The 27,278-nt window shown below is 45.9% G+C and overlaps 1 protein-coding gene across 1 annotated transcript in view; it reads right to left on the reverse strand.

The window, feature by feature from the left end:
- Window positions 1-452: 452 nt before the first annotated feature.
- Window positions 453-27,278, reverse strand: part of LOC147729329 (astacin-like metalloendopeptidase) — a 62,851-nt gene continuing 36,025 nt past the window's right edge. The window contains exons 7-10 of the mRNA XM_086959824.1: window positions 19,833-19,948; window positions 17,361-17,586; window positions 9,678-9,796; window positions 453-698 (exon numbers count right to left, since the gene is read on the reverse strand). Of these exons, the coding sequence (XP_086815950.1) occupies window positions 453-698; window positions 9,678-9,796; window positions 17,361-17,586; window positions 19,833-19,948 (707 nt within the window). The remainder of the gene's footprint in view (window positions 699-9,677; window positions 9,797-17,360; window positions 17,587-19,832; window positions 19,949-27,278) is intronic.

Below are 27,278 nucleotides of genomic sequence, written 5' to 3' on the forward strand. Positions count from 1 at the left end.
TGTGATGGCTTGCAGAGCTCGATCAAGACGCGGCCATCTTCAGCTCTGGCAAGCTCCGCCCAGTGATAGCTATCCTTGTGTGTCAGGTGTTCAAGAATAGTTGTACCCAAACCACTTGTTTACAACATCTATGCATTTTCTGCTACCCTTGATTCCCTCTTGAGAGGTTGTTGCTGTGTTAGGATTGGTTTTGTGCTATCCTTGGCATTCTCTAACGTACAGCATGTCTACATCATTGCTAATGCCGGTCTTTATTGTGTTACACAGTACTAGGAATGTGTTTTTTTCTTAGGTATGGATCAGTGCTTAATTTGAGCCGGTGGTTGCCGGTTTGTGGCACCAGCACTTATTTTTGGGCATCAGTTGTTTACCGAGTGCATGAGAGGGAAAAACATACAGATTGGAAATGTCCTCACGGTCTTATTTTGGTCTAGTGTATGAATACAACATTGCTATTTTCCACCAAGGATATACTTACTGAATGAGTATGTTAGTACAAAACCGCTGTTAGCCGTGAAGTGATCGCTGTTGAAAACCAGTCTCAACTTGTTTCCATAAGAAGTGATGTTTGTACGCGATTGTTTGCAGTACACGCCCAATAGAGCGGACAATGGGGTCGAGTCATCATAGATTTTGAGAGAGTCGTACGTGCAGTTGGTTTGTGATGCAAATTTGATGGACACCAGTTTCAGTGTTATCTGTTGGCAATGGGAACAAAAGATTAGAAACATCAGTTCAGGTGGTTTTCCCAGAAGGAGAACAACAAATGCTGTTCAGGCTAAAGTACTGCAAACTCTTAGGCTATTACTCAATCTGCATATTGAACACTTACAAAAGCTTTAACTACAGAAACCAAGGTGGTTACAAGGAGCAAATGACATGTAGTGTGAGGTAAGGAACTGGAAGACAGAAAGCCTGTGCAATGTTTGTCTTGGTTTAGGTCATAACCTTCATTCCAAAATGTCAACTTGCACAAATCTCAGCACCAAAAGTATTGTTGAGTATGTCAATGTCCAAACATGTCAACATGGTTAATTTGCTGTTCCAACTCCACTCATAAAATATTTGCTGAAAGGTGTCAGGTCAACATTTTAATATGTTCATATTAGGTGTATATGTGTGTGTGTCATGATTATTTCATTCAAAATGTTGATGTTCTAGGTGTAATCACTCCTGTCTTTGGTACGGAAGAGGTGGGGGTTTAGCCTTTTTCAGCACTTTCTGAAGTTCACTCAAAGGGAGAAAGATGAACTGGAAATAAGTTAAAACAGCAGGGTTCCAGGCTTCTTTTTTGCATAATTTATGCAGCACTCTAACCGTAAAGGGGCATTGTTTAGTCTAATAATGGGCACACTTGTGTTTCTACACAAAGCTATGCTTCTTGGACAAGCTTTATTAGTAAGAGTAAAACGTGTCAGTAGCTGCATTTATTCATTCCACGATGGCTTGGATGGTACTTTAACAATCCACAACTGTGATACTGTCTCTGAATGGTAAAAGCTTTTTTTCATTTGTTGCTCACTTTGCCACTGGATTTAAGCTAGCCTGGCTGATGAGGGGTGTTACCCTGAAACCAGTCCCAGGATGCTTGTTTCAAGTCCAGGGAAGACCTGGCTTGGCAGTTCGGGCTTGACTGTTCCCATGAGGAACAGGGTCAAGACTGATTTTCATATGGCTGGGTCTGAACTGGGGTGGCAAAGTGAGCTAAAGAATGATGATGGCTTTAACCCAGATCTGTGGCTGGGTGTGAGTGTCTGAAAAGTTTCAGCAGTTTGTCCATCATCTCCTTCAATCAATCAATCAATCAATCAAGCTAGCCAGGCTCATGAGGGGTGTTACCCCAAAACCAGTCCTAGGATTCTTGTTTCTAGTCCAGGAAAGATCTGGCTTGGCAGTATGGCCTGGACTGCCCCAATGAGGAACATGGTATAGACTGATTTGTATATGGCTGGGTATGAACTGGGGTGGTGAAGTGAGCTAAAGTATGATGATATATTCAACCCAGATCTGTCACTGGGAGTGAGTGTCTGAAAAGTTTCAGCGCTCCGTCCATCATCTCCTTGTGTTTGCCTTTTTTCATTTTTTCAGCTCAATGTGGCTAACAGTAGCTCATCCTATGCTTAAAGACTTGGCTGGAAAAATGTCAAATAGCTTTGTCACTTTTTCAGCTCAGTGTGGATAGCACTTTGCCAATCCTGTCCTTAAAAACTATCCTATAAAAACAGCCATATGAAATGGACACCGCAGCCAGACTCGTCCTCAGCATACCTCGACATGAACACATCACCCAACACCTGCGGAACCTCCACTGGCTCCCCGATGTGTAGAGAAAAACCTTCAAAATACTGACTGTGGCTACAAATGCCTCCACAACACCGGACCCCAATACCTCAAAGAGAGAATCTCCTTCCACATACCCAAAAGAAAACTCTGATCCGCAGACCTCGCTTGCATTGAAGTGGATAAGAGACTACTTCACAACTATAGACATCTCTGACTGCTGTCTCATTCTTTTGTGTTCTTCCAGGCGTAATATACATGCAATTAGCGTGTCATCTAAAATATGCTCAGGTTTGCCCTCTACATCCCTATACTTTAAGCATAGAAAAGGTACATTTGCGGACCTAATACCAGTGGCGGCTCCTCCTCTAAGGTGGAGGAGCGTTGCCCCACAGCAGTGCAAAAAAGAAAAAGAAAATGATAACAGGACGTCTGAGTCAAGGCGGGGTTGGGCTCTGTGATGCCAGAGCTGGGGAAGAGTGGTTTGTACTCAACTAAGTGTGCATGACGGTTTGGCCGGCCCTCTTGGCATGCTCTTCATTGGGCTGTTCCATAGCCCCGTGGAGAACATTCCCAGGCACAGCCTGAGCATCCAAACAGGACCCTCAGACCAATCACGATGCGGCTCCTGCAGCTTCGTAATTGGCCAGGAGAGTCTTGAAGCCTGGGTGCTTCCGGTACTTCCAGTAGACCCAGGATACAGAGAAGAGGCACACGGCGGCGGGAGACCGTGCGGTGGCTCAGCGGTGAAGGTAGGTTTATTTATTTTTTAATCCATTCCTGCCCACCACCCCTGTTCCCAGGCAGCCGCCACTGCCTAATACTGCAGGGGAAAGTAGCAAACAGAGTACAGCATTAGCCCTTGTCTCAAAGAAACCATCAAGCAAACCACTGATACAGTCCAAGGAAGCACCAAGGAAATAAGTAAATGATCACCCAGGTTAGACCAGGCACAAGGGACAACGACTTTAAATGGCACCTCTCACTGTTTTTGTTCTCACCCAACCATATGTTCTAAAAAGTGAAACATCCACAAAAGAAATGGACTAGAAAAAGCTATTTGGACCCAACATTCTTAATTGAACGATCTTTTGAGTACTGGCAATGTAGATCCTGGAAATCTAGATCCATAATCGATTTTCAAGATTACTCTGTGTGTTATGAGACTCACTGCCTGTTAGTTCATCTTTCATGGATATCCTGACACCCTGGCATGGATCTGGCGTGCCTAGTCCTACACCCCTGACTTAGACATTACCCTAGATAATATTGGCAATTTCAGGAGACTATCAGAAACAATGATACACCCCAGGACATCTGCCACCATAGGAACAATTAGCCAGGAACGAGGATGTACAAAAAGGAAACCGAAAAGAAGCGGATACGTAATGAAAGAGTGTGGATACATTTGGGGTTACAACAATTCCTACAGGCCCTAGGCAGATTCTGGAGTATTTAGGGGTTGAGGAAGACTTACTGCTTCTGAACAGAAAAAGTATTCATTTTATAGACCTCAAAATGTGAAAGGTGCAGGAAACCTCTAAGCTATTTGACCACGCAGGCAGGGTAACAGCCTTATAGATCTGTTGGCTTGCTACATGCTTGGGACCAACTCGCTGGATATTTCATACTAGTGTGATGATTTGTGCATGACAGATTCAACAGATCTGTTGACTTGTTATCCTATGAGTGTTTTATGTATGTCTATGATGACAGGTCCAGGAAGGATGTAATGCAATGAGCATACAATACATCGAATTGGAACTCACTTATACAGCCTTTGGTTATGCTACATAGGTAGCACTGATCTGGCCCTCCTGGACCTACACTGGACATCCAGCCCTACATTACTTGGATGAGAGAATTGTCATATTACTACTAGCCATGTCCACAGAACTCATTTACTTGGTTTAGCAAAAGGCTGCTGAGAATACAATCTGTCTCTACAGGTTACACAAAAATCCCAGCAGTGAATGTTTTGCCCTTTGTGTTACTCTACCGGCTTGTAGTAAACATAGTATAAAAGTGTGTATGGGCCTCATTTACAACTTGGTGTACAGGTAACTCTGTCACAACGGTGATGGATATCCCATCAGCAGAGATATAACTCATATTAAGGGTTTACTATTTCGGCGGGCGGAATATCCGTCACCGTTGTAGTGGAGTAACACGTCTGCAAAGATCTAACTCAGGCCCTATGGGTTAATGCCCTCGCTGATGCTGGGCATCTTTGTAAATGTAGTAGACTCTGTGCAGCCTGATTCTCAGTACAGAACCCAGAGAGACGAATGTATTTAATGAGAACACTGGGCATCATTTCCTTGAGTCGTGCACATCACAGGTGGGTTAGCGGGTATGATTTATAGGGAAGTACCATGGCAAAGAATGTTACATGTGTGAGGGAATGTAGACTGACAGGGGTTTGAGATGTCCTGTTAGTCACCTGCACAGCCAGGCCCTGTTACTGGCACTGCTGCCATCTTCTGCAAGTCTACCTCCTTGCCTATCTCTCTTCCTTCCAAGAGTAGTGTTGACTCTCTAGTCTTCAGCAATCCAAAGCCTGTACTCCTCAAACTCCTTTGAAGAAGCTCTCAATCAATCAATCAAGGGTTTGTTAAGCACAGCTACTCATCCGGAAGGGTCTCAATGCGCGGGGGAGGGTTGCGCAGCTCCTTGGCACTCAGGGAGTATCGCCAAAGGCCAAGTGGGTCCAGAGGTCTTTCATGGCCCACCAGGGTCCGTGCAGTTGCCGGACGCTCATGGTGATTCGGCGAGGAGTCATGTCTTGAGGTCCTTTAAGAACTAGAAGGAGTAGGTGTCTGGCGGAGATGTAGAGGGAGGGTGTTCCATGCCTTGGCCGCAAGGAAGGAGAAGGAAAGGCCTCCTGTTCTGTTCTACTTGATGCGCAGCACGGTGGCGAGGGAGAGCTAGGCTGAGCGGAGGGATCTTTGGGGTACTTGGACAAGAGGCGGTGGTTCATGTAGGCGGGGCCGGTGTTATGGAGGGCTTTGTGGGCGTGGGTGAGAAGCTTGAAAGTAATTCTCTTCTCGACGGGGAGCCAGTGTAGTGCCCGCAGGTGTTGGGTGATGCAGCAGTGTCATGGTAGGTTAAGGACTAGTCTGGCGGAGGTGTTCTGGATGTTCTAGAGTTTGCGGGTGAGGTTCTTGTTGATCCCGGCGTGGAGTGCGTTGCCATAGTCCAGTCTGCTGCTATTGAGGGCATGAGTGATGGTTTTTCTTTGTTTGAGGGGGACCCAGTTGAAAGTTTTTCGTAGGAGACAGAGGGTGTGGAAACACGAAGAGAGAGCGGCATTGATCTGGCAGTCCATTTTGAGTTCGGAGTCCTGGATGATTCCGAGTTGCATGCGTGGTCCATGGGTGTTCTGCCTGTATCCTGATGTCGACCTGCTATTTTGGCATCAGACATTAGCAGGCTGACCTATGGTCAGGGTATAACAGAGCTCTCTATGTACTTCCTGTTCCGTTTTCCAGAGGTGTCCGTGGACCAGCTCCCAAATTCACCCACCACTCTGCCTGGCTGCAACCAAGTCCCTTTCATGCTAGTCCCATGGACTAAATCACACACCACTTGAACGCAGCCCAAATGGAATATGACTCAATGAAGTAAGCCCTCAGTGGAAGTGCATGTATACCCCTCCCCTATGTGACAAAAGGAGCTTCTGGCACAGTGTGAGAACCAAATATGAACAAGAACAACCCCTAACTCTACAATCAGCAATATCATTAGCCAGTAGTAGGATAAGAGTAGCAGAGCACAAAGTACGTGCTAGAATTAGTCATTCATTTTGGGGAAGCAATACAATGAGCTTAATAATGACCAGCCTCTTGTACTGTTAATACAAAAATGAGACATCCAGGGCTCTCACAATGGGCTTCTATTCTGATCTGCACCACACACTGATGTCACAGATGCAGAACCCATGATGCACATCTATTCTGATAGTTATTGCACATCTATTCTTATATTCATATTCATATTCTAATACCTTTGTCGTATTCCCTACCTTCTCTTCGCTACCTGGTCCACCGCGGGTGCTCCCGTTTGTGCGGAGGGAGACTTGGGATTAAACGCAGGATTTGGAGCAGGAGCCATCTTGGGAGGAAAAGGGTTGGCGGTCCAGTCCCTCCCTACTCCAGGGAAAAGAGGATAAAAAGCAATGATGGCCCGGACGCACAGCAGTTAATACTGAGGTGCATGCAGGGGAACACTGCTCGCCACTAAAAATTGCCAATTTGCACAGCTGCTAGTACGTATTTTGCACAAGCCGATTTTATGCATTTTTTTACATTTGCTTTATTCTTGCTGCTATAATACCTTCGTCTTATTCCCTACCTGCCCTTCGCTCCCTGGTCCGCCGGGGGATCTACCGTTTGTGCCGAGGGAGACCTTGGCTAAAACTCACAATTTGGCGCGGACGCCATCTTGGGAGGAAAGGGTTGGCGGTCCAGTCGCTCGCTACTCCAGGGAAAAGATGATAAAAAGCAATGATGGCCTACACACTCGCAGCGGGTGCGCCTAAGGCAAGCCCGTCTGGGCCCATCCGGGGCCAGGGGCCAGGTCCCTGTAAAAATTAAGAGGATTAGATATTCTTTGGAAGATCTGTACAGACACAATATATTTAAAGAAAAGATCTGTGAAACTGGATGGGACTTTTCAACAGGCATGCCCATAGCTAGAGATTGCAATTCCTGCAAACAGAAATGGATTACTCCTCACTGTACAGAAAAGACAAATAAGGCACCAAGGAGGTCAGAAATAAGGCAGAACTGGGACTGTGGATTAATCAATAGCAGATCTCTGCCTAAACACACAATTGAACTATGCATATTACTAGAAGACACAAAATTAAAAGTACTATTTGTAACGAAAAGTTGGCTCAAGGAGCATTCCTCCACTGATATAGTAATGACAGCGTCGCAACATGTAGTAGCCCCCTCACAACAGGCTATTACTAATTTCCCAAAGATGGAACAGAAGGATCTAGAAATCTTACTAGACACAGTGAAGTCTGGTTCACCTCTGGATCCAGCACCTCCACATATTCTCAAAACAGTAGCACCCATTACTGCACCCATTTTAATGAAGATCATCAATCAATCACTAGAAACAGGCACAGTCCCATCGCCCTGGAAACATGCTTTGATAAAACTGGTTTTTAAAAAAGCAAACGCAGATCAATCACAACCAGGAAACTACCGCCCTATCTCCCTTCTATCATATGTTGGCAAGCTATTGGAAAAACACGTCATTCAGATTTTGTCAGAATTCCTAGAGGCCAATCACTGCCTCCACCACACACAGATGGGCTTCAGGGCACAACACAGTACAGAAACTGCCTTGCTGGTAGTAGTGGAGGAGTTAAAACAGTCACTGGACATAGGAAAACCAGCTGCATTGCTCTTATTAGATTTGAGCACTGCCTTTGATACGATGGATCATCGTATATTGTGCAGAAGGCTCTCAGAAAATAGAATAAAGGGTTCGGCGCTCAAAAGGTTGACTTCATTCCTGAGTGATCGTTCATTTCAAGTACAGGAAAACAACATCCTATCTGAAGTATGGAGTCCCACAGGGCTCCTGACTAAGTCCAACACTTTTTAATATTTATGTGGAACCACTTGCCAAAATTGGACTGGAATTTGATATTACTATGACTACGTTTGCCAATGATACGCAGCCGATCATCTCCCTTGACCCAAAAAACTGCAGGGATGGTGAGAGATTATCCTCCTGCCTAGTCAAAGTAAAAGAATGGATGATGGCAAGCTGCCTAAAGTTAAATGAAGATAAAACTGAGCTATTGCTCATTGGAAATAAGGCAATACCGAGGCCGATAATAAACTGTCCGGCATGCTTAGGTAAACCACCTACCAGGGCAGAAATAGTAAAGAATATGGGTTTCTGGCTAGAAACAGATCTTTCTATGATCTCACAGGCCAATAAGGTCACAGCAACCTGCTTCAGACTTCTCAGAAGTCTACGAACAATTTTAGACAGAATACCCACCCAACTAAGGAAAACAGTGATCCACTCGATGGTAACCTCGCGACTGGATTATGGAAATTCACTGTTCATGGGGGCACCTAAATATGTTACCCAGAAATTGCAGATAGCCCAAAATGCTGCCGCGAGAATACTGTGTAACATCCCGGCACAAGAATCAGTAAAAAAGCACATATGAAAACTACACTGGCTCCCAGTGAAGGCCAGAATAAAATTTAAAGTATTAGTTATAACTCACAGAGCATGGCAAAATAAAGGGCCAAAAAAGTAAGAAATGTAATCTCTCCCAATATTTCAAAGAGGCAGCTGCGATCCAGCGCAGAAGAACAGCTAATACAGACTTAGGTCAGTAGGGAAAAATAGGGAGGAAGATCTTTCTCCCACTTAGGCTCCCAAATTATGGAATTCCCTACCACTGGAACTCAGGCAGATAGCGGGGGAGTTACAATTCTGCAAAAAGATCAAAACATGGCTGTTTACGCAGTATCTTTAAGATATAACCTGCCCAAACTCAGTACCTGACTGCTCAGCGCTGGGAAGCCCAAGGGTACCCATGTGCTTTATAAATTCATAATAATAATAATAATATCATACTCAGCATTTTCACTACTAAGAGTTCACATACTATGCATCTCAATTCTACAGCAATATCCTACTACTAGAATGTTGACAGAGAGTGACCCAATTTTAGCAGCTGGATTCCTCGAGTAAAAGGAACATTTACAAAGTGCCTTCATACTGTGCTGAACCATGCAATAATATCCCAGTGCTAAGACCATATGACAATATGTTAGAAAAAGCAAGCTGCAGAGATCTGTGAAATGTGCTATGTACATGCAAAATCCTGGTAAGATAGTATAGGAAGTTGAGAGTCTGCCACAGATGTCCAAGTAGTGGCTCTTATACTAAGAGGACAAATGTGAGGGTTTATAAAACTGCTGAAGAAATATGCACATTGCAGATTAATTTCTGAAATGTGCACTGACCAATAGACCACTGACTAATAGAGGGAGGACGCATATGTATGAATGTGTGTGTTTTTCTGTGTCGGCGCCCACGTGTGTTCTTAGATTTACGTGTGTCTAGCTTACTTTGTTGAGATCTCTGCAGGCTTCAAGCACTTTCAAGACTGACAAGTTGTGTAAATGCACATAATAGCTGTTTCTCAAATTAGACGTCCTTGGGCATTTAATGTATGTAGAAAGAGGATTGAATGTGGCTCGGAGCATGGGATTTACCCACACTGAAGCAGCAAAGGTGCATAGGAAGACTTTGGTAAGAGGCAGAAATCCAGGTGAAGCTGCATAATTACATTTGGGGTTAAGATGTATTTTTAGTGTGCTCCTATTCCCATGGTTGTCACTCATTGTCACCTTGTATCCTAGTGGCGCTACGATTGTCCAGTTGCAGGCTGTCGATGGAGGGTACCTGTTGGGATAGTTTGGTGATGTCACGGTCCCATTTGTGGAGGTATATTTGCCTTCGCATTTGCCTGCAAAGAAAAGAAAGTTAAACAAAGATAAAGGTGCTTCATCGCTAACACAAGCCGCATTGTATTGCTCAGCTTTCTAAACCTCAACCGACACCCTTAGCGCTTCACACTGACAATGAGCAACATTTCACCCACAGCAACCTACTCAGAAACATCTGTGCCTACCACTGGTACAATCAGCATCATATACAGTTCAATCCCCCTCTGAGTGCCGCCGTGCTAAACTAAGACCAGTGCCACCTCTGCTCCTCACATATTCAAGGAGCATCATCTCCAACACAAGACCTGTCACAGGTACAGTCAATTTACCATGCAACCAGCACCAGCTCTGCTAACGACTGACACAATAAACATAATCTACAGCACCAGCCCTGCCTCAGATGTCACTACTCTAATCTGCAATCATCACCGGCCACGCTTATCAAAGACAAGCATCATCTCCATCACAAGATCTGTCTCATCTGTCCTCAATCCACAGCCTAAGAAGGGCCATCTGAGCTCACCATTGACACAATGAGCATCATGTACAAAACAAACTTCACCCCAGGTGTCACTGTGGGAAGCTGTGAGCAGCACCGCTCATGCTTAACTGTTGAGGCTGAAGGGTCCTCTGCATGGTAAGAGACGTGTACCCCTGCCTGAGTGCCCAACTGTATTTTTGTCTGGATCCCCTAAGGATGATTTTTGTCATAGGTGAACACGGATCATGTATGTGTGCCATGACACAGGCCTATCTCATGCATTGCAGATCTTGCTTTTCTGGGAGGGGTGCCAAAATTGCTACCCTCATAGGGGTGGAATCTACCTCCTTCACCATGAGGTAAGCAGCACAAGTGCGGTGGTGGCAGCATACAGTTCGGTGATCAGTGGCAGTAAACAGGACTTCTTACCCTGTGTCACTGGAGTGATGCCTACAGGCTGGGAAACATCACTTACAACACAACTTTTACAACGACATACCATTACAACGCAACTTTTACATTGCAAAAACTTTTACAACGCATGTATTTACAACAAATGTTTTTACAACGCAGGTACCTTTACAACGCATACCATTACAACGTAAGTATTGGTAAGTATATAATTATTTTTTATATGTTATATGTTTGGGGTAAAGGGGTATTTTTAGGGTTCAGGGTCAGTTTTGGGTTTTTGGGTAAAGGGGTATTTTTGGGGTTCAGGGTCAGTTTTTAGTTTTTGGGTAAAGGGGTATTTTTGGGGTTCAGGGTCAGTTTTGGGTTTTGGGTAAAGGGGTATTTTTGGGGTTCAGGGTCAGTTTTTAGTTTTTGGGTAAAGGGGTATTTTTGGAGTTCAGGGTCAGTTTTTAGTTTTTGGGTAAAGGGGTATTTTTGGGGTTCAGGGTCAGTTTTTAGTTTTTGGGTAAAGGGGTATTTTTGGGGTTCAGGGTCAGTTTTGGGTTTTTGGGTAAAGGGGTATTTTTGGGGTTCAGGGTCAGTTTTTAGTTTTTGGGTAAAGGGGTATTTTTGGGGTTCAGGGTCAGTTTTGGGTTTTGGGTAAAGGGGTATTTTTGGGGTTCAGGGTCAGTTTTTAGTTTTTGGGTAAAGGGGTATTTTTGGAGTTCAGGGTCAGTTTTTAGTTTTTGGGTAAAGGGGTATTTTTGGGGTTCAGGGTCAGTTTTTAGTTTTTGGGTAAAGGGGTATTTTTGGGGTTCAGGGTCAGTTTTTAGTTTTTGGGTAAAGGGGTATTTTTGGGGTTCAGGGTCAGTTTTTAGTTTTTGGGTAAAGGGGTATTTTTGGGGTTCAGGGTCAGTTTTTAGTTTTTGGGTAAAGGGGTATTTTTAGAGTTCAGGGTCAGTTTTTAGTTTTTGGGTAAAGGGGTATTTTTAGGGTTCAGGGTCAGTTTTTAGTTTTTGGGTAAAGGGGTATTTTTGGGGTTCAGGGTCAGTTTTTAGTTTTTGGGTAAAGGGGTATTTTTGGGGTTCAGGGTCAGTTTTTAGTGTTTGGGTAAAGGGGTATTTTTGGGGTTCAGGGTCAGTTTTGGGTTTTGGGGGTACAGGGTAAAAATAAATTAAAATTAAATTTAAATTAAATTACATTAAATTATATTTTTTTAAATTAATTTACGATTATAAAATTAACATATACTTACCAATACTTACGTTGTAATGGTATGCGTTGTAAAGGTACCTGCGTTGTAAAAACATTCGTTGTAAATACATGCGTTGTAAAAGTTTTTGCGTTGTAAAAATTGCGTTGTAAAAGCATGCGTTGTAATAACATGCGTTGTATCAACATAGATCCCTACAGGCTTACTCACCTTTTTTAGAAGTTCTGCTGTTGTGTGCTTAACTGAACCCTGGCCTAAATCAGGTAGATGTGGAGTGCTGCACAGCGCAGGAGTAGTGACTGAGTCGGTTGTATGTGTGCCTAGGAAGGGCACAGTACAGGATGGAGCAGTTCCGTGGAGTGCATGTGTGGATAGTATATTTACTGGGGGTATGTATGCCTTAGAGTAATACATTACATGAGAGATGTTGTGCTGGCCAGGGCATGGCTGGATAAAGCATATGTGTGCTTGCGTTCTGTACCATAGATGAAGGGTGAAGTGTTGCGCAGTGCGCACATAGTGAGTGTGTGTGCTGCCAGTGTACATGTTTTGAAATAACACACCCTGGTTCAAAATTGCAAAGCTTCAGTGCTAAACCGTGCCGGCAGACTGAGTGTGTTTGCTGAATGTATATGTGCATGCAACGGCACAATGCATGGAAGAAGAGTGCTGGACGAAAAAGTGTGGAGTGAAAGTGCACTGGGTTAGTGTGTCTGCAATGGTGCATTGTATGGAGGAGCCTGGGTTCCATTTTGGGAAGCTCAAGCCTGTCTGTTAAAGACAGGAGGAGGAGAAAATCCCCCAGACAGATTTGTGAATTGCTGCATTCCTGTGAGCTTGGTGGGTCACACTGGAGGGAAAAAAAAGGAACTCATTACATTTCAAAAGACAGCTCCTTGATTCAGATCCCAAGGAAGGGGCTTGGAAACATGTCAGGAAGGGAGATGGAGCTGATATGGGAATCATAAACAGTATGGCTGTGGGTTTGGGATTAACCTTTTGATGTGCACATCAATTGTCGTCAACATCCAAGTGTGAACTCTTATCACTCCCATGAATTATGTTGTGGACAATCAGCTTTGGAGTCATGGCTGTTGTGACAGACATCTTTCATGAAATAAAATGAAAAGGAGAAGTGCCCTCATCAACAAAAGTAGAACTCCAACATAAACTTCAGTGATCTAGCCCCTAAATCACATTTAGTGTCTGAAAAAGTACTATGTGAGAAGGGAAAGCCCTGCTAGAGTTCTGCCTGTGACCAGGACCTGTAGCCCCCCAGCTCGGCAAGGGAACACCACCCAGGGAAACCAAGACCACCTTCCCAAGGCCAGTGTGCCCTGTGAGGAAGCCGAGAACATTGGAGGGAATGAGGTCAAGTGGGTAACCCTACTGTGAGAACTCCCTGTGCGAAGTGTGAGGATTTAAATGTGCACCAATCAGGCAGTAGCCCATATGATAAGACGGTGATCCCTTTATGCCAAAGGGAGGGTCACCATATAATGTGACAAGTATCAAGCGCTGTGTAGAGAGCGTTGAGCCCCACAGCCTTGTTGAACCGACCCCATATGCCTGAGGGGGCCACGGGTGAAGAAGTTGAGGGACTAGCCTGCCAGGATTCAGGAATGCCTGAGCAGTGACCCCATAAGCATTCGGAAGGTATCATAGAAATCCCATATGCTGAGGGGATGCCAGGACCAAATCAACGAAGACTACGGTCCATCGTTTGTGATAGATATGAATGCTGTGTCCAATGTTCTAGCTGCATCGAAGTGTCTGACCTGCCTGATGAATGTGGGGTAGAAGGACACCGAGGATGACGTTGCACACTCAAAAGAGATCAGTCAGGAGCTAAAGGACTGAATTCCTCCACCAGGAAGGATTTTACGTACTGCACAGAAGTGAGCTGGAAGCAGCTCCCATCACTAGGGAGAGTGGCCACGCCACTTTGGAGAGCAAGCCTGCACCTGCCTGATGCTGCCGCATGCACCGCGAGCAGCCCAACGTCTCTGCGCAGGGTCCTATCTTGCGAGTGTCAGCACTGAGGGCACCTGCAGTAGCGCCAAATGCTTCTAAGCTGCAGGAACAAGCAAGACTAGAGCTCGGGCCTTTGGGGCCTCAGAGGATTCACTGCTGAAGGTGCTGCAACACCATAGAGACTTTTGACTGAAATCTGGAAGTGTCAAACGGGAACTCTCGAGTACGGCCAAATAGTTTGTATTCCCTGACACTGCCACCAAAGAATGGGTAATAGCCCTGGACATGTTCCACAAAGAAGGGTCGGGCGGGGATTTGCTTGATAGCTACAAGAGCCACAACCTCGAGGGGATTGTGTTATTACAGAATGTCGCATCTCTTTGCATGTATACAGTTAGTTTTTAGCCTGACATTGATTTAGTTTGTACTTTCTGCACTTTGAGTTATGAGTCATGTTCACTAACCAGTATCTACAACCCCTGCTGGGAGAGCCTTGAATGCTCAACCACAGCTACCACTGAGAGTCAAGTGCAGAAGAGGTACTTCTTCGTCCAGTTGCACAGGACCGATGTTAGGCCGGGCCGTGGGATATCAGGAGTAATAGGGCACAACCACCATGGTTGTGCCCTGAAGGGGTTTCTTAATCATTGACACGACAAGCATCATCTCCACCACAAGACCTATCACAGATGTAATCAATCTACACCATAACTACCACAATCTTTGCTAACCACTGGCACAAACAGCATCATCTGCAATGCCACCCCTGTGATAGATGCCATCAATCCGGTCTGTTATCATCAACACCCATACTTATCACTGACGCAGCGAGCATCATCCGCACTGCAAGATCTGTCACAACTGTCATCAATCTACAGTGTAAGAAGGACCATCTGTGCTTATCACCGACACAATGAGCATCATTTCCTTCACAGTCCACATCAGTAGCCAGTTACACCAGTGGTAACAAATAAAACAACAGGTATCATGTTCACTACAATCCTTATCGCAGCTGACGCTAATCTACACCGTAACCACTGTAATCAATCTACACCTTAAAAAGCATCTGGGATGCTTGAGCGGACATAATGATGCCTCTCCACTTACAACAGACACAGCCAGCACCATCTAGGCCGCTATACCCATCACTGCTCTCTTCAACTTAATCTGGTTGTGTCTTCACTTTCCACAGACACAACCAGGGCCATATCCACCACAATCTTTTCACAGCAGTCACCAATTGACTCGGTAAGCTTTACCAGGTATGCTTACCAGAGACCTTGGTTGCTTTAAGAAGCTCCTTAAGACACATCTTTTTAAAATAGCCTATTAAAATTGCTTGTTCGGCTGTTCAGCTCTCGATTTCTCTGTGGTTATGTTTCGCGCCAGGATACTCTTGAGTAATTGTGCGCGCAATAAATATCCTTATAACTTACCACTAACACAATCTTAGTGATCTACAACGCAATCTCCGTCACACCATGGATCACAATACTAAACTGTGCCTGTAGTCCCATCACTTTCAGCTAACACAACCACCAGCTCCATCACAAGACCAATTACATCTTTCACCAATCTTCAATGAAGCTTTGCTTACCACTGACACAAAAAGTATCATCTCCAACACGAGACCCTTCGCAGCTGTCACTAATCTACAAAATATTCAGTACCATCTGAACTTACGAGGGACACAATCAACAGCATATTCAATACAATCCCTGCCACAAGTGTCACCTATCTAAACAATTACCAGCAGCACTTCTGCCTACCACTGACACAACCAGTGGCATGTCCACCACAGTCGCTGTCACTATAGTAACTAATCTAAACAGTAACCAGTACCTACAATATTTTCCACTGCACAACAAGCATAAAATCCACCAAAAGACAAGTCAAAGCTGTCACCAGCCTATACTGTAACAAACATCTGCTGCACTTCCAACCAATGTAACCAGTGTGACCTCCATCACAATCCTCATTGCAAAAGTTACAAACCTACACTAAAAGTAACAGGACCTCTGCTTGTCACTGATGCTACAGTCACAACTTCACCGAAATACCTCTCACCAGCAGCTACTAATCACACCTAACCCCCACGCACTGCACTGACCACCAACACGACTAGCACCATCATCACGAAAAACCCTGTGACAGCTGCTGTCATCAATGTTGGAATTAAAAAGAGGAGGATTCCTTTGCAAAATGAGTTTATACCACACTTGTGTTTGTTATTTGCTTGGGGTAGAGAAGGAAAATATTTCTTTTATCCCTTATTCGTATTCTATGGGGCAGAAATGCCTGTATCCTCCCTTACTCCATGCCTACTGAGTTATATGTAATTTTACATTGATCAGCATTTCATCATAGTCCTCCTCTTCTTCAAGGCCCTTCACTTGTTATACTTTAAACCATAGGCCTCAACCTCTTCCACTGATCATTATCAACCTCCCTCAATAGGGCTCCTCATCACCACAGGTTTCCTGCAGCACATACACTAGACAATGGGTGCCCCAGCACTCTACAAGAGATACCACAGAAGATGGACTGCCCCAACATACTAGGCCAAACTTCCTGGAGGAAGGGCAGATCAAGCATCTCAGGAAGGGCTCTCCCAGCATATTAGGGCAGATGCCCTAGGCAAAGGGCAGTTTCAGGGACTGTCCCATGAATAACTCTATCTTGGAACAGCTGTCATGGCATCTCAGGACAGACACTCCAGGAACAGTGGTTAAAGCATCTCAAGAGAGTTCACACTAGACGAAGGGCTGCTGCAGCATCTCATGACAGATATTCTATAGAAATACATCTCCACACTATGTGAGAGACACTGTATAGGGAGATTTTCCCTCACACCACAAAAGATACTGTAGAGATATGGCAGTTCAAATTCCCTAAAAGAGACAGGCAGTGCATAACAAGCATCTCAGGACTATGATACTGTAGATAAAGGGTAACCATAGTAAACCAAAATAGACACATTAGTAGACACGTGCTCCCAGTAACCTTAGAGGGGCCCCCTGATGAAGATGTTTCAGCACAAGAGGGGAGACACACTAGGGGGAGGAAGGGAAGTCACACCACCTCAAAAGACACTCAAGGGAATGGACAGTTACAGTGGGCAGTTTCCTAATTTAGGAGAGATAACCAAGAGGAAGACAACAGGTACCAGTAGAGAGACATCCTAGAGGGGGTGTTCCAGAATGGCAAAAGTGACAAGCTATAAAAGATCACCCATCATGATTGGGTGACCTATTCCCACAAAAAAGAGACCCTAGCACTATTTCTAGACGTGTGTAGATCCAATTGGATTCAGTGAGAGCCTAGCGCCACTCATGGGAATGGACAGGTCCATGCAAGAGATCTTTCAGGTTTGATGGCTACAGTTTAACATCGAGTGACTCAGGAGAGCAATATCTACCCCACCACAGAAACACTTACATTAACAAAGCAATTAACATCTCAACCACCAAATGAATATGTTCCTATGGAGGACCTGCTCCATAATGAGACAGTGCAGACTCACCTGTGCTGTAAGTGGCTTTGAAACTGTTTAATGCACTTGGACTACTGTAGACAAACTCCAACAGCATGGTGTTCCCCGAGGCCAAGAGTGAGAGCCCTTTGCCCTGCCCACAGGTGTTGTCCAGTATGACACGTGAGGTCTTGCTGTTTCCATCGTAAACCCGCAGGTAGTTGGACTTACAGCCTACAGAGGATGTGATGTTAAAGTCACTGAGCCACAGGAAAACCTAAAAGGGGAAATCATTTTTATTTATTTCATAAAGCTCATCTGGCCTCAATTTCTCTAAGTTTAAAACAAGTTCACTGAAAATGTGTAATATTCCTTCTCATCATTTTAACTTGCGGGAACTCGACCATGTAGTTGGGCAGTTCAGCAATGTTTCGCAGTGAAAGGCTGGAGACATTACAGTGTCCATGGCTCGAGACATTACAGTGTCTATATCTGATTGCAGTCTCGCTACCCACAGATTTTGCTGTCTGCAATAGACAGCATTGCATACAGACTGCGCTTTTGGTCAGCTCCTTGCCTATGTTTGGACGGCTCTGTTTTCAATCTCCGTATCCCGAATGGATGGATTCCTCCCTCTTCCTGTGCTTGTCTCGCCCATTGACCATTTCTTCGTTTGGCCCACTCTCCACTGGCCACCCATCTATGTTTTCCCACTAACCAATCATGTTGCTCTTCCGTCACCAAGAACAGTCAGGTTCACAGCCTCCCCTCCCCCCACTTCCTCTCTCCCCTCCTTTGCCTTTCCTCTTGTCTTTCTCCCCCTTCCCCTTCCTCTTTCATCGTCTGTCCCAACACTGCTGTCCACAGATCCCCATCCATCACTATTGTTTCCGCTAGGACATTTCCAAAATATAGAAAATGTTATTTTTCCATACATTCAAGATGGCCACAATAACAGTTGTTGGACAGCCCCAGTTCGGGCTGGACTGTTTCCATGAGGCACAGGGTCAAGGCTGATTTGCATATGACCATGTCTGAACTGGGGTGGTGTGGAGTGCTAAAAAACGATGGATTTAGGCCCAGATCTCTGTACTGGGGTGAATGTATGACATTGTTCTGCATTCTGTCCATCAACTGTTGTTTTTGCATTTGTCACCCCGAGTGGGATGGGTGTGCTCAGACGTGAGTCCCGTGCTCTCCACACCACTGGAGTCAAGCTATCCTGGCTGAAGACGGCTGATAGCCAGAAACCGGTCCTAGGATGCTTGATTCCGGTCCAGGAAAGACATCGCTTGGCAGTACGGGCTGGACTGTTCCCATGAGGCACAGTGTCAAGGCCGATTTGCATATGGCCATGTCTGAACTGGGGTGGTGTGGAGTGCTAAAAAACGATGGATTTAGGCCCAGATCTCTGTACTGGGATGAATGTATGACATTGATCTGCATTCTGTACATCAACTGTTGTTTTTGCAATTCATCTCCATTACCGCCACTGTTAGCCATCCTTATTTCACAATATGTGCAGTTGATTATAATGCAAATATAAATGTACTTTAGAGGTAATACGTAATGAATTAACAATTTAGCACCTCATCTTCAACTAACCTTTGCTTTCACTCCAGAAAAATATTACTATGCACTGCTGTTCTTATACATGCTGTACTAGGAGAGCTACTGATGCAACCTAAATAAAAATCGAATACTAGGAAAATATTTCTAAAAAGAAATAGCAAATGTTTCCCAAGCAAGCACAGGTGTCATAGAAGGTGAATCCGTTACCTATAACATAAAATACACCATTTGCCAGCAGCTGTGGCCTATAGTCTTCATGTGAAGATATTCTGGGAAGATGCAAATATGCTATATTGTGGGAAAGGCATAAGATTATATATGCCAGCTTGGTTGTGGGACAAGAGGTACATTCCCACTCATGTGCAGGAGCTGCCGGATCATTGAGAGGTTCTGCAAGAGGGTAATAAGGAAACTGGAGACAGTGCTGTCATTTATGGTAAAAAGTAAGCGCAAGCATCTTCAATCCCAAGTTTAGCTATTATACTTTAAAATATGGGGTGAGGGCTGTACCCACTTTAGGATGGTTGGGCATGAGGCAATAGATAGAACTACTGGATCCACAGGCCATACCTTTTCCGGTTCTAAGTTCCAAGCTCTAGCTGTCTTGGACGAGATTAGAATGTGTTGTTTTCCCTCTCCGTAGACCTAACAGTTCACGGCTAGTATTTGGTTGGTTTGGTGGCCTACAGAAGAAGGGTGGAGGGCTGAAGTACCCGGAGCTAAGTTATCAACATTTCTGCAAAGCTTAGTCTGCAACCCCCTGTTCTATGCCATCCCTAGGAGTGATTGAGTCTTGGCTTTATTCAGGCTCCTTAAGCCATTGGCTGCTATCTATTTTTGTTTCATTTCTAGACAATAAGCGCCTCCCTGGTTCATAGGCTCATTACTAAATGTCAAGAACGCTCTTTTCTGCATTAAGCATACGTTATTAGCTTGAACCGTGAATCTCACCTGATTTTTTGGAATGCGGATCAGCCATAGACAGCTGCTCACCCCCTGGGGCAGGGATGTGCTTGAGGTGAAGCTGATGGTTCCACTTGGGCTCATGAGCACTGTCCTGCAGACACCTGGAGAAAAAAGATTTACTTGGTACAGAGAAACCAACTCACACTGTCTACCTGAATTTGTGTGTGGTTGTGCAAGGCTGTCTTCCAAGTGCCCCAAATAATTTGTGCGGATGGGTGTTTTTTATTTACTTTTTATGCAAATAAGTGTTTAGATATATATAAAATAATTACAAAAAAACTTTAAAAGCAGTTATGAATTACATTTAGAGGTTCATGATACTTAATCATAGTGTCATGTCCTCAAACTCAACTTTTTAAAATGGGGATATAATACATGCAATAATTACTGCCAACCAAGATATTTTAAGTCACCAAGGACTTGAGGGGGCTACCGAGGCATTAGGGCAATGACCGAGTGTCCTTAGGATACGACAGAAATCCGAGGCGATATTCAATAAACTTTACGATATAGTTTTACTTTTGGGGTATTTTATCTCATATAATTAATGGGTCTGCATGACCTGACCTCTGAGAGATATACTATTTTTTATTTTTTTTTAAACTGTTTTTTTAAACTGAGCCCAAAGCGGTAGTGAAAGATCTAGAGTTAAATTGGATCAGGAGCTCGCCCTTAAACAACATTCCAATCAAGTGGTCAGCTCCTGTTTCCATGTCATTGGGCTTCTCCGAAAGGTATTCCCCCTGTTACCTGATACCACCAGAAAAACACTAGTACAGTCGCTCGTGCTGAGTAGGCTGGATTACTGTAATGGTTTGCTGCTAGCCGCCAATGAGCGGATTATTGCTAGATTACAAGTTGTGCAGAACACTGCTGCACGCCTTGTTCTCAATGTCCCGGCCCGTACTCCCTCAAAACCTTATTTATTTTTTTTTTTTTTGTATGTTCTTATATAGCGCTCGAATCACCCGGAGGCATCTCGGCGCTTGCCTTGGGAACCCGTCCTGGCTTTTCCCTGTGAGATAGCCCCTAACGGGCATCCCCAAGGTGAAAGCCAGGCATCCCGCCGCGGGGGGCCGTTGTGGAGATTAAGCAAGCTTAATGCCCAGAGTTGCAGAGTGTGAACCCATGATTAGGTCAGGCACCGAAGCGAGAATTATCGAGTCCGTGGACATTTGAGCTCAAGACCCTGCCGCGTCGGGAATTGAACCCTGGTCCCGGGTCTGACCTCTGCTTCAGGGTCTGCCTGCTCTAACCAGTGAGCCACACTTCTCCTAATTCTCCTCCTTTATTAACCAAACTTCACTGGCTCTCAGTGAAACAGAGGGTGATGTTCAAAACTTGCTGCATCATCCACAAGTGCCTTATTGGTAAAGGTCCTGATTACCTAACCAAAAAATTCATTCCATACGTCCCCTCTAGATCTCTGAGATCTGGTGATCGAGAACTGCTATGTGTCCCCAGGTTCTTGAAGACAAGACAAGGGGGAAGGGCTCTATCAGTAGCAGGCCCGAAACTATGGAATGAACTCCCTAATGAAATTAGACTATGTAAGGAACATTTTGCTTTTAGGAAAAAATTAAAAACTTTCCTTTTTAATTACTAGTTTCTGGTTGGGCGAATAAAATATATGACAGGGCCTTTTCTGTTCTCAGATGCTGCCAAAGGCGCGGGGATACTCCTCAGGGAGTCGATTCCCAGCGCTGTACAAGTTTGCAAATAAATAAAAAATAAATAAATAATTATTTCCATTCAAAACATCGGCACCAATCTGTCAGGAGTCGGAATCCCCTTCATGAACAATTCCTTTTATCACGAACTAAATGTCCCAGAAACCCTGTGATCAAGGGAGGAGTATATAAGGGCGGAACCTACGGAGGAAGGCGTCGGATATTTTCGTACCTGACCCGGTGTTGGAGTAGGAGGTTCGTCTTTGTGGAGTTCCTGTTCTTCGTGTTGCCTTGTTCTGGTTCTCGCTGATCCCTCCTGCCGCTTTTGTGTGATTCCCCGTTGGCTGAGCCTTATTGCACCGGCTCGTGCGGGGAACATTTCTTTCATTTCCTTCCACGCCAAACATTGGCGTGTTTCCCAGTCCTGGTGGTGTTCTCCGTTGGCTGAGCCTTCTTTCTTCGGCTCGTGCGGAGAACGCCCGGTGTTGTTGTCTGTTTGCTATTACATGTCCCCGTTGGCTGAGCCTTCTTTCTTCGGCTCGTGCGGGGGATGCGTAGAGTTTCATGTTTTCGGTGCTCTCCGTTGGCTGAGCCTTCTTTCACCGGCTCTTGCCGAGTAGCACTGTTGACGGTTCTCGCGTCTTGTGGAAACCTTCCTTCGGACCCAGACCTGTTGGCTCTTCGACCAGGTACTGTACTTATATCTTTAAGGGGTGACGTAACCCAACCTTTTATTTTGGTTTGGTTCTAATGCATAACTTGGTCCTTGCTATGATATGGTGAAACGTGATCTCGGCCATTCATCTGTACTGTCATGGTATGTACTATCGAATAGTATTTCATTGGTAAAAAGGGAAAAGGTCTACCCTCGCTAAAGTCAAGGCTGATTGTGTATTTCAGGAGGAGAACCTACACGCTTCATACATATATCCAGGACCAGTTAGTAGGGGAAGAGAATTATCTTCAGGGCCTCTCTTATTTTCGTTACAGGTATAGGGAACAGCTATATTGAGTATTTTCATGTGTCCATCCTTTACCTTAAAGAGAGGTACGATTATTATTGTTCTTTTGTCGTTTCAGATCTCCCTCCCTGCTGTCCCCTTCCTTTCCTTCCTGTTTCCTTCCCCTCTGCCCTCACTTGATCCTTCCTCGACCCAGGCTATCATAGCTTTCTGGGTCCGGTTAGATCAGGAGGTGGCTTTAATTTCATCATCCCGCTGATCCCGAGGACTTGGAGGATAACACAATCACAGTACGTTCATAAGTATACGGTACAATTAGGTTACATGACCTTTGACATTTATACAACTTCGATCCCTCATACAATAGAATATCAACAAACATAGCCCTGGGCATGCTGCTTTTAACAATCACTCTACTCCTCCCTAGGTTCATCTTCCAAACTGTCCCCATCAGAGTCCGGTATTGGATCACAGATATCCCCCCGGTATACATCCCATGCTGCCCATATTTTGGACCATTTCCGAGGGCACTTAAGATTTATGTAGACTGTCCTCTCTGTTAGCATATGAAGGTCCATATCCCTACACCAGGTCTCCAGCAAAGGTAGCTCCACCGCCCCCCATTTCTGCGCTAGCTGTGTTTGCAAGTAGCTCGGTGGCAGTGGGCTGCCTTGCGGACGCTGAGAAAGCTCTTCTGATAATTATCCTGCACTTTTGCCCCGCTGATTGCGAGCGGCGGCGCTTTTATGCTGCGCACTGTTTTTAACTGCAATATTACTGTATTTTTCATTATGCAGGTTACTAACCTGAGTCTTTAGTTTCAGAGGTGAGCTGCTGGCTGGGGGCTGATCGTGGTCGCGGGTTCCCAGCGGTAGCGGGCGCCATCTTTGCTTGGGCTGACCTCCACCATCCTCTATCCCTGACACTCCACCATCGCTCCGCCCCTATTTATTCGGGCAGTATGTGTCAGCGCAGCGGACGAGCGCAGCGGGCACGACGAAGGCGCGCCGGAGTTGCGCCTGAGTTAAGCCCGTCTGCGCCCGTCCGGGGCAAGGGGCACGCCACTCTGCCTCTTTCCTCACCTATTCCCGCTCCTCCCTTATTCTATGTCATGACCTCGCACTCCCCCCTCCTGAGTCATCCCCCAGGCTCGCTTTATTCGGCCTGCTCACGGCTAGAAATTCTTTTCCTGAGATCATTACCTCCCCGCTAACCACCAGGCTACCAGCCCTGGGTCCCAGGTCTCGTACTTCCCCATCGGTAAGAGCCTTAAAATCTTCTCTGTCAGTGATGTATCTCAACACCCGGTCCCTGGTCAGTCACCAGTTAGACATTTTTTACCTCCTGGAATTGGAACAGCCTGACGTCTTGTTCCTGACCGAGACCTGGCTCAAAGATGACTCCTCCCCTGACATCCTGGCAGCCATCCCTTCGGGATATTATATACTGCAAGTCAATCGCTCCTCTGGTAAAGCTGGTGATGGGGTTGCTGCCATTATCAGGCACCCTATTTGTTTCTCCCCAGTGCCCACCACCAGTATCCCCATGACTGATTGTCTCGTACTTAGATTGGAGCAGCCAGGGTCATCTCTCATATGCATCCTGGTTTACCGCCCCCCCCAATCCATGCCCAGCTTTTCGGTCCAGTTTGGCGATCTTATCTCCCAGCTCACCATCAATAACGCTAACGTTTTGGTACTGGGAGACTTTAATTACTGGCCGTCGGATGCTCATGAAACCCCAGGCTCACTGGCCTTCTCAGATCTCATGTTAGTCTTAAATTGCGCTCAACATATACACTCACCCACTCATGTTAAGGGCCATACTTTCGACTAGGTTTGGACCTCCTGCCTGGACATCTCTGCACCCCTTATTCTTCCCTGCCTTTGGTCAGACCATTTTTTAATTACCTTCACTTTAGCTATGCCCTCCCCTGATACCAAGGTCCGAGAAACCAACTTCCTGGCATGCAATTGGAACAGGGCTGATTTAAATAAATTCACCTCCCTCCTTAGTTCTTCTGCCCCTCCCACCACTGGACCCCCTATCTCTATCGACTCTCTTACTCACTGGCTTACCTCTGCTGCTGACTTGATGGCACCCTTAAAACTAGTCAGAGCGAGGCGCAGTCATGACTCCCAGAGGTGGTTCACCGAGGACCTCAGAGCCCAAAAACTTGGTCTTCGTCAGGCAGAACGGCGCTGGCGCCGGGGGTATTCCCCAGAGACTAAAGAGATATTCTCCTCTTTGCTTAGAGAGTATAAGTCAGCCATAACTCTGGCTAAATCTACTACTTTTCCAATAGAATTTTGGACTCCTCAAACAAGTCCAAGAATATATTCTCAATTGTTGAGGAATTGTCTAATCCGGTGAGAGTCACTATTGCGCCCCTCCCTTCCCAGTCCCTATGTGATTCCCTGAACAAATTTTTTGTGGAAAAGATTGTCAAGATTAAAACCAGTATCTCCGCCCAAGCCCCGCTAGTTCCCTTTCCGTCTAGTGCTTCCTGTCATCACCTCAACACTCACACTTTAACCCAGATTCCCCCCATCTCGAAAGTCAACTTTCTTTCACTTTTGCACAAAGTCTCTTCTGGTTCTACCGGCGAATACTGCCCCCCCTCGGCCTTCCGGGAAGCCTTTACTTCCTGCCCTGAACCCCCCCTGGCTCTTTTAAACAACTCTCTGACCACTGGGGAGGTTCCCTGTTCCTTCAAACAAGCCGAGGTGGTTGCCAACCTTCGGCAGACCCCTCCATCATGAGCAACCGTCGCCCTATATCTCTTCTCCCCTTCCTCAGTAAAGTTCTGGAGTCGCATGTAACCCAAACCCTCAGCACTTTTGTTGAGGATTCGTGCATCTTGGACCCCCAGCAGGCCGGGTTTAGACCTGCGCATTCCACAGAAGCAGTCGTCCTCTCCGTGATGGAGGTATTGCGCAGAGGGGCCGGCGCTAACATCTGTCAGGCCCTGGTCCTCTTGGATCTGTCGGCCGCCTTTGACACGGTCGACCATGATATCTTGGTCGACCGTGTCAGAGAGGCTGGCATCCAGGGCACCGCCCTGGACTGGGTTCAGTCTTTCTTGACTAAACGTCAGCAAGCCGTCAGCCTGTCCCAGTTCTCCGCTACTCAGGTCGAACTGGCCTGCGGCGTCCCGCAGGGCTCCTCTTTGTCCCCCCTCCTTTTTAATTTGTACCTGCCTCCTTTAATACGTTCCCTTCGCGGGTTGAGTGTCACTGCGTTTAATTACGCGGATGACATTCAACTGGTTTTTACCATTGATTCCTCTGACGAATCAATTACTACCTTTCAAAATACACTCTGCTTCATCAGCAATTGGATGAGCTCAAACCACCTGAAGCTCAACCACGACAAGACCGAGCTGGTTCTTGTCGGGGGATCCTCCAATCCTTGGCAACCTTCCTTCTGGCCGGCAAGTCTGAGCAGTCCTCCTTGCCCTATCAACTCAACCAAAAGCCTGGGAGTCGTCATCAGCAACGATCTTTCTATGACGCCCCAGATCAGCGCAGTAGTGTCCTCCAGCCATTTCCAACTCAGGAAAATTCGTAAAATCTCCCGCCTACTCACTACCGAGGCCCTTACTTTGGCCTTGCTTGCGTTAGTCATTTCTAGGCTTGACTACGCAAACGCATTGTATGTAGGCATTCCTGACTACCAACTTAAGAGACTTCAGTTGATCCAAAATCAGGCCCTCGCCTGATTTACCACCAACCTAGAGATCAACACGTTCGCCCCCTTTTAAAAAGTCTCCACTGGCTCCCGGTATCTGCTCGCTGTAAATTCAAGCTAGGCTGCATCATCTCTAAATCTCTTGCTGGCCACGGCCCCCTTTTTATTTCTTCCCTTCTCCATCCGTATGTTCCTCCTCGCAATCTACGGTCATCTCAGATGGCCTTGCTATCAGTTCCCAGATTTAAGAGGAAGAAACACGGTGGCCTCAGGTTTTCATTTTTAGCTCCATCTTTTTGGAATTCCCTTCCCCTTCCTCTTAGGTTGCCTTCTCCATACTCCAGGTTCAGATCCCTCCTTAAAACCTTCATCGGTCTTGGGGGTGCTCCCGGCTTGGGCCTGCCGCCTGGGGCTCAGTCCTTTGGGCTGCAGCCGAGTCTTTATCAGATCTTCCACAAAGATGTCCATAGCCTGAGCCCCCTCACTCTCCGGAATTCCAAGGATGCAAACGTTGTTCCTGCAAGAGCGTCCCTCCTGGTCGTCTAACTTCTCCACCATTAACTTATTTTCCCGCTCGAGCCGGGACATCGTTTGTTGCAGCGTGGTAGTGTCTGCCACCAAGGTTTTGGTGACCAGTTCAATGTCCGTTACCCTAGCCGACATTTTCTGGAAGGCTACCCGCAGCAGGGACACGTCCGTGGAAATGGTTCCCACTGTCGCTTGTACATTCGTGAGGGCTGCCATTATGTCGTCTAAAGATATTTTGCGGGACCCTTCGCCCTCTGGGTTTTCCCCGAGGAGTTACGTCCCTCAGGAAGCAGTGGACAGTCCTTCCCGTAGGCATATTTGTCCAGTTTGGACAGCGTGGTCTGGTTGCGTGGACACCGTCCTGTCATAGTGTCCCTGTGAGAATTCCTGGTGCTCTCCCCCCCGGTAGAATAAGGTATTGAAAGTCCCCCAGAAGCGGGTGGTTGCCGGAGGGAGGAGCCGTCAAAGGACCCCCCTTCTTCGAGGGTCGGGGCCTGCGCTAACTTCACGGATCGTGTGCTCCAATTATATAGGGGCAGGTTTTGCAATGCCTCAGGTTCTCATGTTGCGCCTGGGGACAC

This window comes from Lissotriton vulgaris, chromosome 2_2 (assembly GCF_964263255.1).
Source record: "Lissotriton vulgaris chromosome 2_2, aLisVul1.2, whole genome shotgun sequence".
NCBI classification, from domain to species: Eukaryota; Metazoa; Chordata; class Amphibia; order Caudata; family Salamandridae; genus Lissotriton; species Lissotriton vulgaris.